This window comes from Sarcophilus harrisii, chromosome 6 (genome assembly GCF_902635505.1).
Source record: "Sarcophilus harrisii chromosome 6, mSarHar1.11, whole genome shotgun sequence".
Taxonomy (NCBI): Eukaryota; Metazoa; Chordata; class Mammalia; order Dasyuromorphia; family Dasyuridae; genus Sarcophilus; species Sarcophilus harrisii.
The window spans coordinates 147,481,570-147,495,564 of record NC_045431.1 but is presented as its reverse complement, the minus strand read 5'-3'; the positions used below and the strand labels follow the sequence as shown (position 1 = coordinate 147,495,564).

General features: G+C 33.1%; 1 protein-coding gene across 1 annotated transcript in view; it reads right to left on the bottom strand.

Annotated features, from left to right (window-relative positions):
* BANK1 (B cell scaffold protein with ankyrin repeats 1) overlaps nucleotides 1–13,995 on the bottom strand; it is a 185,468-nt gene that overhangs the window by 146,564 nt on the left and 24,909 nt on the right. The window contains exon 2 of the mRNA XM_031943850.1: nucleotides 646–1,044. Within this exon, the coding sequence (XP_031799710.1) occupies nucleotides 646–1,044 (399 nt within the window). The remainder of the gene's footprint in view (nucleotides 1–645; nucleotides 1,045–13,995) is intronic.

Genomic DNA, 13,995 nt, shown 5'->3' with positions numbered 1-13,995 from the left:
GATTAATGCTTAACCCTGAAAAAGAGATAAGAAGTGACTGACTAGGCATGCAGGACAGGGCATATACTGTCAAACTAAGAAGATGTGTTAGTAAGTTTTGTGAACTGCATTTTTACTTTTCCTTTTTAATTCTTTCTTTCATTTATTCTTATTATTTATTTGAAGGTAGGGGAGAGAGGAGAATTGTATTTGGAAATAGAGGTGATAGGAAATCAAAAAATGTAATTAAAATTATTTAAGAGGTTATTGTTATTATTAAGTCATTATCAGCACTTCTGTTTATGGTAGCTCTGACAATTCTAGCCCCATGGCACTGCTGTTGGTCATCCCCATCCTCACTGCAGGCAATGAATGAATCAGAACAGGTCAACTAATAAAGGGACTCCTCCTCCCCTAATCCTAAAAAGCATTTGTCATTTATAGGACTATCAGATAAGACAAATATTTGTTTTTTAAAGTTAGTTGCGAGGATTGGCCAGAACAGATACAAAAGAGTAGCATTGATTATATTGAAAGAAATGATACAATATCATTTAATTATGTGCTTTTCTTTTCTTTTTCCTTTTTGACCTAACATCATAATTTATAATTTAGCTAAAAGAAAAAGAGCTGAATTTAAAATTTAGTAGATTAGATAAACAGTACCTCTTTCTATGATGCTCCTGATAACTGAGATGTAATCTTCTGGCTCCTGCTCAGTGGAGATCTCCTGGCTGCCTGGGGAGATGGTTAATAATTCATAAAGCTCATCTGAACTCTTTACTCCACAGAGCAGGATGACTACACTTTCTGGTGAATGGAGCAGTGTGTCCAAAAAACGGCATTTCCTAGGCGTCAGACCTTTCAGGAGACTATTTGATAATATCAGTAGTTTGCATTTGTAAGTATTTAAGCCCAGTAATTCCAAATGTTGTGCAGAGGAGTTGGTCAAGCTATATAACATCATTGCCTCTATCTTCACAATATGGAGTAGGACGTCTCTCAAATATAGAGCCCATTCCTTGGCTTCCTGTTCGTATAGCACCAGCAAGATCTTCATATTTTCTGTGAAAAGACAAAACACACATCATCTTCTAGTGTTTGAAAAGCTGCATACTCATTATAGTTTTCTTCTCTGGAAACTATAAATAAATTATCCAGAATAGATTCCCAATTATTTGTCACAGTAGCCCAAATTAAGTAAATTCTATTGTGGTAGCCAGAGTAATCTCTAACCTCTGCAGGGAAAGTATTCTAATTATTCCCTATACTCATAACCTCAATTAGAGTACATCATTTTCATCATTACAAGGGTGGAAAAACTCTTTATATGTCATGTTGGTATCATTTCTCCTTTTGATGAGCCTATATAAGAAAGAGAAATTGGTGGCAAAATATATTTCATCCTTATCCCTTATTTTTTGAGCCTATAAGTGCTTAAGAAAATCACAGTGCATTTTGATGTAATATATAAAGAGTAGCATTACATTTCATTTCAGGTTTTTCTTTTCTATATGAAACTATTTCAATTTTATCTTTTATATGAATCTGTATGTGGAATCAAGGCACAAAACTTAAGACAGATATTTTATTTATTCTCATGAGTTGTCCTTTAACTTACTTATTTAATCAATTATTTCTTAAAATAAGTATTTAATAAATGTCTTTTTATTCATTCATTTTTTTCTCCTTTTATGAATATGAATACTTGAATAAACTAGTGGCTTTGCATTTGTACTTGATACACAAATCAAACCAATATAGTCATCTCAGAAAAAGTAATTGACCCAGTCACCTTCTTTTTTTAATGGGCTAATCTCATTAACATTTGGACGCATGTATAGACAATTTAATGAAAAAAACAAATAGAAATTGCAACACAAGATACAGAATGTTTTCATTTAAAAAATTTTAATTATAAAGCAAATGGCTATTGAGAGACAATTAAAACATTTGAAAAATATCTATTAAAAATAGAAAATTCTAGGTTGGGAACACAAAACAAATGGTAATACATATTATAAACACCCACTAAGTCCAAGCTCATTTTGAAATTCTATCACAAAAAGCAATTGGATAATGTCATATTTGATAACCATATACTAATTATTCACTAACTCCTAAAACTTAGTGTCTATTCCAAACTCATTAAACTGAAGAACATTCATATCAACAACTGTCTTTCATATAATAAATAAGAATACATTTCATCCCCAGAATAAGATTAACCAATCATAGCTCAGAGTAATGAAATCATAAATCAAAATCCTTCCTATTGCATTTACACAACATAGGAAGTAGGAAGGTTTTCTTTTCTTTGTATAACTTGATATTCTTGAAGATCTATGTTTATTGTGCATGATGGAGTAAATGACACAATTTATTTCTTCAATATTATATTTTTCAAATCAGTTACCAGTGGAGAAAAACTGAAGAATTACAAAAGACAGAATGATAACCACAATGGAAGCAGAAATAACAGATAAATAGACATTGATTTGATATAGTCACCAAAAAAGCAACTATTATATTACTTAATTAAAATTTTTTAAAGTGTCTCCTTAATCTAGTACCATAGTAAGCTAGTTTTTATGAGCATTCTTCTAGTCTTCAATTCTATTCTATGAGACAAACACACACATATGTGTGACACAGACAGAAAGAGACAGAGACGGATACAGAGAGACATAGGCAGAGACAGAGACAAATAGAGAGAAACAAAGATATAGAAACAGACAGAAAGACAAAGAGGGGCAGAAAGAGACAGAGACAGAAAATTAGACAGTAAGAGATAGATGGGAGGGAGAAGGGGAGAGAAACAGAAACACAGAAATACACAGAAGGAGACAGAACAGATAGAAAGAGATAAAGAGAAACAAAAAGATAAATTATTGCTTTGTTGGTCTGAGATGCCTTTTATAGTCTGGATTAACCCTTCATGGTAAGCCTTGTATCTGATGTCAAAAGACCTGGACCTTTATCCTGGCTCTGCTATTTAGTACTTGTGATACCTCATTGCTACCCCAGTCCCACTAAGCAAGTTCCTGACTGAGTTTTCTTAACTATAAAATTAAGGAGTTGTGTAGGTGAGGGCTTCTTTAACTTTTTCCCTTTGCAAATCCTTTTCCCTAAGAAACTTTTACAAGACCCAGATATATAAGATATAAAATGGATATATAAATAAAATATTTACTGGTAATAACTCATAATTTTGTCACTCCTACATTCAGTTATGAAACTCCATATGTGGTCTTGAGCCACAGTTTAAGAAGCTGGGGTCTAGATAATTCCTTTTCACTCTAAGTCTGATAGTTTTAAAAGGATCCATCTTTAAATGGCAACACAAAATAATAATGCTTTGGGCCCTCATCAGAAAATGAAAGTATGAGATAATTGAACCCCAGCACTTGAGAAAAAGTTCAATTAAGATGTCTGCTTGTTGAGAAAGATGGTGCAATTAACAAGTTAACTATATATTCTCTCGTTCTCCAAAGTTCTATCATATTATAAAGTTAAATAATAAGAAATAGCCAGACCATATTACACCAGTTCCCTATATAGAAATGCTTTCACTAAGGTAAGAGTTAATACTATTTCCACATATAATAAAATATTAATAATAATATTCTTTTGTCATACTAAAAAATTAAGGCAAAAAATAGGTGCACAACAAAAGGGAAATGACTAAATGAATTAATACAGAAACATGGTAAGACTTACAGCATATGAACAGATCAAAAGTGAAATAAAAAGAATCAGGAAAATTTTATTCATAACGACTTCAAAAATGTAATTGGAAAAAGTAACAATTTTAAAAAACTGAATAACATGTATATATTTTAATGGCCAGCTCTCTCCTTTCTGCAGTGGTAGAGAGACTGATGATGAAATACTACATTTATTGTCAGTCACAGTTGACATTTTAATTGACTTAATTGAATAGTTTTTTATATTTATTATTATATAATAATAATATATAAATATATCCTTGTTGTTCTTGTTGTACTCACTGGTTTTTTGAGAGGGTATGAGTTCTGACGATCCCTCAGGAACATTTCATTAAACTTTTAGTAATCATCAGAAAAAAGGGAATGAGAATTCCTCCGTATTGTATAGTAATGGGGTACAAAATAGGAGGGAAAAAGTCAGACTAGAGACCCTCTTGCACTGGCCTCGAATTGTGCATGATGGGACAAAAGCAAAATTAATTTCTGAGAAATAGAGATATCTTAATGACAACTTCAACTAATTCAGTCTTATTTACGATAGAATTTAGCCTCATCTGGACTTGCTTTACGCCTTTTATCTCTAACTAATACTCCTTCTCCAACTTTGCCTGGGCTTGTTCTAGTTCCAGAAGGCTACTCTATCTTAAAATACTTATTCCCATTTCTGTGTCTCATCTTTTCCTCTCTCCCCTCCATCTTTTACTGCCAGCTTAAAGAAAGAACTGCTTATATCCACAATTCCCCCCCTTTATTTTCTCAATTATTCAACCCCTAGCAATAAGACTTGTGTATCTATTCCTCTTCTGAAATGATTTTCTTTAAGATAGTTATTAGTGTCGTTATATTAAAATCCAATGGCCATTTCCTATATATATATATGTATATTTGATGCCCCTGTGGCCTGTGAAACAACCATTCCTGTTTTTTTTTTCTTTCTTTCTTTCTTTGGTTTCCATGGCAACATACTCATGCTTTTCCTACTCAAACTACTCTTTGGATTTTTGTTTGTTTGTTTGTTGTTTATTTTTGGATAGCTCCTCATTCTCCTCCTATCCCTAAAATTAGGTATAATTCTACCCTCAGATGTCTTTTCTCTTTACATCATCTTTGTTGATCTCAAACACAACACCGGAAAATCTGGGTTTTGAGTTAAAATCATTGCTTTACAATTTCCTCCTTGTAATACCTTTGGTAGGATTATCAAAATCACAGAGACTTCATGTCTCTCTGACTTAGTTTCCTTCTAAAAAAATTAAACTAAATCAAACATTCTTATACTTTTTTGTGTAATGCATCCCTTTGGCAGTCTGAGAAAGCTTATGGCATCCTCAAAATAATTATTTTAAATATATAAAATAAAATCCACAGAATTACAAAAAAAATCCCACAAAAGTTAGTGATAATAAAGCATAATTTATTATTGTTATTCAAGTTCATGTATTGCTTGGAGTTTATCCATGGACCCCAGTTTAAAAACTTCTGAACTAGATGATATCTAAGGTCCCTTCCAGCTATAGATTTTAGAAAGCATTTGTTCTTTTAGCATCAATGATCACTCCTAAGTAGATCTCAGATATATGGCTTCATATCCAACCTCTCCCCAGAGCTACATATTTAAAACTACCAGTTGAATATTCTCACTGGATGTCCCACTAGGATATCAAATTCAACTTATTCAAAATTGAATTAATCTTTTCCCCTATAAAACCTGCCCATTTCCCTAACTTCTATTTTTCCATTGATGGCATTATCACATTCTCAATCATCCCAGTTACTAACTTCACTTGTCGAACTATTTCCTCTCTTTATCCTATATTTCTCAACCACTTGCTAAATGCTATTAATTCTAAATTTGCAGTGTTTCTCTCATGGGTCTTATCTATTCCCCTTCTATTGAATCGAAGTTCAAGTCCTCATGTCTTCCAGACTATCATAATAGTTGACCTTCTTGGTTCTAGACTTTAACTTATAGTCTAGAACAAGAAGATTACTAAAGAAACTTTCCTAGTGAGTCAGTCAACAAGCACTAATTAAATGTTTACTAATATTAATACTAGTTGAATGAAAGGTAGTACATGTTCTTAAAGAGATTAAATACAAATGGGAGAAGACATCACAAAAAAGGAGCTGAAAGGAAGGAAGGAAGTGCCTATAGCAGGCTCCTGGAATGGCCTGGAGAGAGATAAAAGTCGGGACCTTTCAATGGGAAAATTTTTTAAATGGGAAATTCTTAAAGTGAGGGGATAGAGAGTACTTCTAATTTTAAATTATGTCATCATTTATATAATAAGAATAATATTGTACTAGGGATACATATGTCAACCAAATATAGCTGATTCCATTTTAAGCCTTCATTTTATGACTGATATGTTTTGAACAAGTTGTTTTTCTATAAGTTGCTTTTCAATAATAAATTTAACACTTCAGTGGTAAGATGTAGTAAAAAAAAAAAAAAGTAATCCATATATGTGGAACCTCTAATAAGAAAGAACTCTAATGAAAAAAATATTATAAGCAACTTTATCAATAATTTATAATTACCAATCACATTATGTAGCAAGCTTAGGAATACCCATAGAAAGATGTATAAACATATTAACCAATGCCCCCCCCCAAAAAAAAAAACCCAACTAGGACTAGCTCTTGCATTTGAAGTTATGTCCATCAATCCCAAGGGTAGTGCTAATTGACTGAAAAAGACCTTTCAGATGACCAAAGAAAACCTTGTCATGAGGCTTGTATTAGAACATCTAAGACTCATAGCTGATTCTTAAGAGGAGGGAATTGCTTACATACTTTAGCGAGTATTCTTTTATTACAAGTGTTTTTATTTTTATTATTTTAAATTTAATCTTGTTTATTTTTAATTTTTAGTATTTTTATTATCTATTGCATGAATTTTATTGGAAGTCTAATTAACTTTTCATTAGACTAATTAGTTATATAATAGGTAATCAGACTTTAAGCTACACCATCCATTACATATTTCTTTACTCCAAATCATAATTGTCTCCTCACTAATTTTTGAATAATGTCAGTCCTAATCCTTGCAATTAGTTTCTACCTTTCTATTGACTTTCACTTCTTCTTTTTTTTTTTTTCAATCTGCTCACTGATGTGTTTGGGCCTTTGTTGAGACTATCCCGTGTGCTTGGAATTAATTAATCCCCTCTCCTTATCTTCTACTTCCTCTCTTTTCCCCTTCCTTCAAAAATTGTCAGGTATTACTTCATATAGTCTTCTCTGACCTCTTCTGATGAAAATGATCTTTTCCCCCTCAAATTTCTGGTAGCAGTTTTACTGCCTTCTTTCAGAGTTCTTTGTATAAACCCATTATTTGTGCCTCTTTCCTGCCTTCCTCAGGCAAAATTCTTTCAGAAGAAGGTCTCATATATTGGATATCTTTGTAACTTTTATGTCCAGGATAGCTTGAGTATAATGGATAAGTATTTATTGAGTTGAATTGTTATTGAACTGAAATATATTATTTACCTGCTTTCAATCTAAATTTATTTCAAGCTATTCAAAATTTCAAAGAGCAAAATCTATAAATACAATATATTGCTAGTTTTTTAGTTTAAAAAATCAAATATTAATGTTTAGTGTGGGGAAAAATTCTAAAACTCTTCAAAGTTAGACCTTGAACAACAACAAATATCATTTAGCAGTGAATAGCTAGCTTGAAACCAATATTTTTGCTTCTGTGTATTTAAAGGAACAGAAGGAAAAGTAAGCATAAGGGAAATAGTTCACAATAAATAAAATTTATTCAGGAGCAGCAAATTAGAAAGGGAAGAATCTGCAGGAAATAAAAGAAAATCCATCAGGAACTTAATAAAATTTGACAGAATCTTTAGACAGTTGACATGTAAAAATTTTTGTTGGAGTAAATGAAACTGATCATACAATACATATGTAGCTATAAGTTTAAATGTATGTGTAAGAGAATGAGTTCAACTGTAAGTCTCTGTATTTCATTTGATTTGATAGATAAATGGGGAGTGAGGGGTGGGAATCAGCTGAACCACTGATGCTACTGAAAATATACTGGAATACAGAAATAAATTAAATGCTTGGTGTATGAATGGATTTTGCTATAATTGTATTCTCTAAGCTTGGATAATTTAGAGAGTTTTTATTGCTTTATGAAGTCTCCCTACCTGCAGATTACAGTTTTCCTAGGGGGATAAAAAGAGGCTGATCTCATTTAAAAGGTTTTTAGATTCTTTCTCAAATGACCTAAATGATTCTACTACAATTCAGAAATCAAAATCTTTTAAAAAACAAAGCTAGGAATTTTTTTTTTTATCATTATCAGAAAAAAAGCAAGAAGGAACTTTAATGATTCTGGCTTCTAGATAAGTCACATTCAAAGCTTTTGTATAAAATTATGTTTGAAAATTTCTTGTGATTATAACTTGATTTGTTTTATAAGTAATGCCCACTCTCCAAAATGCTGCATTTCAGATTTTGTGACTGTAATAAAAATAGAAAAAGGAAAATTCCCTGGGCCCTCTGGTAGGGTCTTGCAAACTTTGGTCCAGATCATTCAAGCCACAATATATCAGTTTTGTTTATAAGATATGCATTAGTATGAATTAGATCATTAGTTATTTACCATGCCTTTGGGCAGGGTTGCAAGACAAATGATTATTCTTGTATAAGTTAACATTTGAAGTCTACAGCTTAGGAAAGGGAAAATCTCTCTGGGAAAACATACAAAAACAAAAAACAAAAACTAGCCATTGATTCTTTTAGCTCTATTTTATTAGTCCCGTATGATGCTTTAGTACCTGCCATTATTTAGAATAATTATATTTTTAAAGTTTTATTTAAACTATTAAATAGTAAATATTTTATTTAAATATAGCAAAAGTAAACTATTTTCTAAATGTGAAAATTGTCTCAAGACCTACAGTAACAATTGTGGTTCAATCAGATTATGGGGTAATGAGAGTCAATTCAATTTCAACTCATGCCATCCTACCCATGTTATCTCTCTTGTACCAAGTATCTTACTTACCACTGTCAAAAATTTTGGGATCAGATAATTTTCTTCTTTTAATGTTAGAAACAACTATCAGTTATGCACAGGATTCTCACAGGATTCTCATACTAGTATCTTCTTCACTATGAGGTAGGAGGTATTGTTAACCTTTTTTGCATGTCATGGCCCCTATCCCTATGCTGATTAAAATTTTGAGAGACATAATTTTGGGTAATTAATTATTGTATTAATAATCATTGGTTGCTAATGAATAATCCAATAATAACTAATTATTTCCTTAATAATGCCAGATTATTTATAAAAGGAGGTCAAATGCCAAAGACTCCTCATGGTGGTAGGCTCACAGTTTATGCGTTCTTGGAAGAAGGGGTGTTCCTGAAGGTGGTAGTCAACTAGAAGTAGTTAACAATTAATGAGAAAATGAACATTAGAATAAGAGGTGGGTTATATTACAATGAAGTGATTGGGGTATGCCATTTGGATCACCCAAAAATCTTGGTCAAAGATCACTTGGTCCTCACAAAGTCACAAAGTCTCTTGGTCAAAGAGACATCAATTTCCCTATCACCTGTCTGACAAAAGGGAGGATCCAAATTTTCCCAAAGCTGTCTGGACAAACACAAAGATCAGGAATGCTTAGACTTAGAATTTATTTTATTGCCCTTGCATCTCATCCATCCTAGATGGGTAAATCTTTGAAAGAGATTTCTGGCTTTCTGGCTAAGGAAGTAGAAAAGGGGTTTATGATTTAATAATTAGCTTTTAATACGAGGGAGAAATAATCATTTCTCTCTTCCTTCACCTTTGGCAATCTGGTGAAGCCTATGGACCTCTTCTCTAAGTCATGTTTTAAATACACAGAAGAAAACACATAATATTGAAACAGTTATCAAAATATTTTTAAAATTTATTTATCTATTGAAATCCATCCATAATCCCCTTGAGAGTCTATAGACCCACAAGTTAAGAATCTCTTTGATAAGAAAGTGAACATGAAATCCAAATCCCTATTTAGCAGATCTTATAAGTTTAGTGATAGAGCAAGCTGATATTATTAGCCAAATGAGATTTTTTAATTATCTGTGGAGTTGAATTATTTATGTTCTCCTGATGGCCTGTTAGCTTGAATAATCAAGAACTGGCAGGACAGACTGTTCCTGAATTACATAAGCTCAAGTTACTTGCAGCCATCCAGGAATCACTGTCATTATTCTTTCCATTCTGGTGTCTCTAAGGAACATTGGATTAGGATTCAGGATATCTGGCACTGCCACTTACTAGTTTGGTGACATAAACAAGTAACTTTACTTTTCTAAGACTTGATTCATCTGTCAAAAAAGAAGGATTATAGTAAAAGATCTCTAAAATCTATTCTAACTCCCCTATGACATTTTCCATTTCCATCCATCACACTTCACCTCCCTCATTTCTCCCACCATCTGCCTTTTGGAATGACCCAGGGCAAAATCTGAAGAAGTAAAGGAAAACCCCCAATGATGTTCCCCTCTCTCTAATTATTTGAACTACAACCCTCAAACCTGAGCCCCAGACTTCATTATTTATTTATTTATTTATTTTTTTATTTAATAGCCTTTTATTTACAGGTTATATGTATGGGCAACTTTACAGCATTGACAATTGCCAAACCTCTTATTCCAATTTTTCCCCTTTTACTCCCCACCCCCTCCCCCAGATGGCAGGATGACCAGTAGATGTTAAATATATTAAAATATAAATTAGATACACAATAAGTATACATGACCAAACTGTTATTTTGCTGTACAAATAGAATCAGATTCTGAAATATTGTACAATTAGCTTGTGAAGGAAATAAAAAATCCAGGTGGGCAAATATATAGGGATTCGGAATTCAATGTAATGGTTTTTAGTCATCTCCCAGAGTTCTTTCACTGGGCGTAGCTGGTTCAGTTCATTACTGCTCCATTGGAAATGATTTGGTTGATCTCATTGCTGAGGATGGGCCAGATCCATCAGAACTGGTCATCATCTAGTATTGTTGATGAAGTATATAATGATCTCTTGGCCCTGCTCATTTCACTCAGCATCAGTTCGTGTAAGTCTCTCCAGGCCTTTCTGAAATCATCCTGTTGGTCATTTCTAACAGAACAGTAATATTCCATAATATTCATATACCACAATTTATTCAGCCATTCTCCAACTGATGGGCATCCATTCAGTTTTCAGTTTCTAGCCACTACAAAAAGGGCTGCCACAAACATTCGTACACATACAGGTCCCTTTCCCTTCTTTATGATCTCTTTGGGATATAAGCCCAGTAGTAACACTGCTGGATCAAAAGGTATGCACAGTTTGATAACTTTTTGAGCATAGTTCCAAATTGCTCTCCAGAATGGTTGGATGTATTCACAGTTCCACCAACAATGTATTAGTGTCCCTGTTTTCCCACATCCCCTCCAACATTCCGCATTATCTTTCCCTGTCATTCTAGCCAATCTGACAGGTGTGTAGTGGTATCTCAGAGTTGTCTTAATTTGCATTTCTCTAATTAATAATGACTTGGAGCATCTTTCATAAGGTTGGAAATAGTTTCAATTTCTTCATCTGAGAATTGTCTGTTCATATCCTTTGACCATTTATCAACTGGAGAATGAGCCCCAGACTTCTTAACAGAGTCCCTGGATGAAGCTCCATTTCTACCTAAACTCTTTACTCGTCAACTTAGAATTCTTTTGCCATGTTCTACTCCAAAGTTTCCTTCTCTAACTCAGCTGTATTCACTTAACAAACATGGAAGACTACTTTACATAGCTGCTACAGGAGATAGCTTCAGTATGACTTTCCAATGAAATATAAACAAAATTTCAGGCCCATTTCCCCAAAAGCTCACAATGTGCATCTAGGCAATGCTGGAAATAGCACAGTATGGTAGAAAGAGCACCAATTATTGAGTTACCAGGCCTGGTTTCAAATTCTTCTTCAGATACTTGCTACTTGTGTGACTTTAGACAAATAACTATATTTTCCTTAATCTTAACTTGGCCTAGATGGCTTTTCTGAGAGCTCCTAGCTTTTAGGTTTTCCTTACAACAATCTTTTGAGGTAAATGAAGCAAATATTATTATCTTTATTTTACAGAAGAAGAAATTGAAGTGAAATGACTTTTCCACGATCTCATAGCTGATACTTATCTGAACATCTTTGTTTCCTGATGCAAGGTGAAGAACCCTGTTGATTATACCACATTGACACTCAGTAGGAAACAAATTTCTTTTTCATTTCTCCTTTCTTTACTTGTGTAGGGAGTAAAGGGATCTGGGGATCTAGGAGGGCTAAGCTGCCAATCATTCATGGAATTAAAGGACCTTTTGAGCAAGATGGTACAATTCATTCACCCTTCTCTTTAAAAAGACAACTTCCTTAGCAGTTACCTTCTTTTCAAAAGATTTATCCCATTCCAAGCAATTTCCTCCTCATCCTCTTCCAAGCCATGAAAGCTTTAAAATACCTAAGTGGCAAAGAGCTGCTGGTAAGGAAATGGAAAATGAAAGCTTGTTCTTGCTTTCCTTCTTATCCATGATTTTCTCTCTGAAACCTGAATTCATTGCCAGGTACATAATCATTTGATAGCATCTCTCATTTTTTCCAACCCCAGTACACATTTATTAAGATCTACTTTGTGGCAGACATTGTACTAAGCACTAAACAGAGGAATGGGAGTGGAGAGTGGAGGTTTCAATTAATGTAAGACAGTCCCTGCCCTCAAGGAGGTAATAATCTAATGGAGAGAAACTGGAGAGAGGTGGTACAGAAAGTACCCAAAATAGTTTCATCTTATTCGGCTCATTTTGCAACTAGGGAAAGCAGATATAGATTGGAGTGAGCTAAAAATTTCAATTTCTGCCTTCTATAATGTTCCCAAGTTCCCAAACTCATTCCAAACCAAACACCTGGGTAAATAGTTCACCATACAGAAGGAAATGGGAGGAAGAGAAAGGGGAGAAGAGAGGAGAGAGAAAGGGAAAAAGTGAGAGGGGGAAAGGGAGGGAAGGAAGGAGAATGAATTTTTTAGTTACAATGCACAAATGAATGTCCTAAGTGCTGAGGCTACAAATAGAAAAGCAAGAAAGTCCTTGCTCTCAAAGAGCTCATACTCTAATAAGGGAGGCAATAAATATGAAAAATTTCACTTGGAATCACATAACAAGTTTATAAAGATTCCACAAAATCTGACAGTTCCTGTTTGGATCTTTGCAGCTTAGAATACACTAGACATTGTACATAAAATCCTGCTGCATGTGCTTACTTTTGCTTTTTGAATGATCTTTGTCCTCACCTTCCCTAAAACTTATCTCTTTGAGATGTATTCTTTTTTTAATGATGAAATTTCATCTATGCTTAGGCACTCATCTCCTAGGAAACAGTCCTGCTTAGGGAAGCAAAGGGTTTACAAGTGCAAACTACAGATGAGGTAAATCCTGCACTATTTGATTAATTTAAGGCAATACCCAGAGAAAAAAACTGATAGAGAGGTATGCAAAGAATAATTTTATACACACACACATATGTATGCTTATACATACATATATAAATATACAAATATTTATTTATGTCTAATAGTAGCCATCTCTATGGTGGGAGGGGGAGAAAAAAGGAAAACCAAATTTACATATAGATTTATTGTATATTTAAAAGGAATAGAAAATTGTATATGATAGATTTGCAGTTTCATGTACAGTAATATTTTTGTTGTACTGTATTATGAATATGCATGTTTAGTTTTATAAATTGAAAATAAAATAATATTAAAAATTATATATGGCCATTCTCTCTGTAATTACTTGCTTCCTCCCTGCATCTCTTTCTGTGTGTCTCTGCCTCTCCTACTCCCCCATGCAATATTGCAAATATATTTCTATATTAGGCATATTGAAAAAAAAAAGAGAGAGAAAAAAATAAAGAGAAGCAAAATGCTTCCATATATACTTACAATCCATCAGTTCTCTAGTATAAAATAGCTTTCATTAGGAATATTTAAAATTACCTTGGGTCATTATCTTCATCAAAATTGCTATCTTTCACTATTGATTATTATCATTACAATATGGCTGTACTATATATATATATATATATTTTTTTTTCCCTCATGCTTCTACTCACTTCACTTTGCATCAGTTCATTTAAGTCTTCCCAGATTTTCTGAAATCATCTTCTTCACTATTTATTATAACACAGTAGTATTCTATCACAACCATATGACATAACTTGTACTTCCATTGCCAAATTGATGCGCATTCCCTC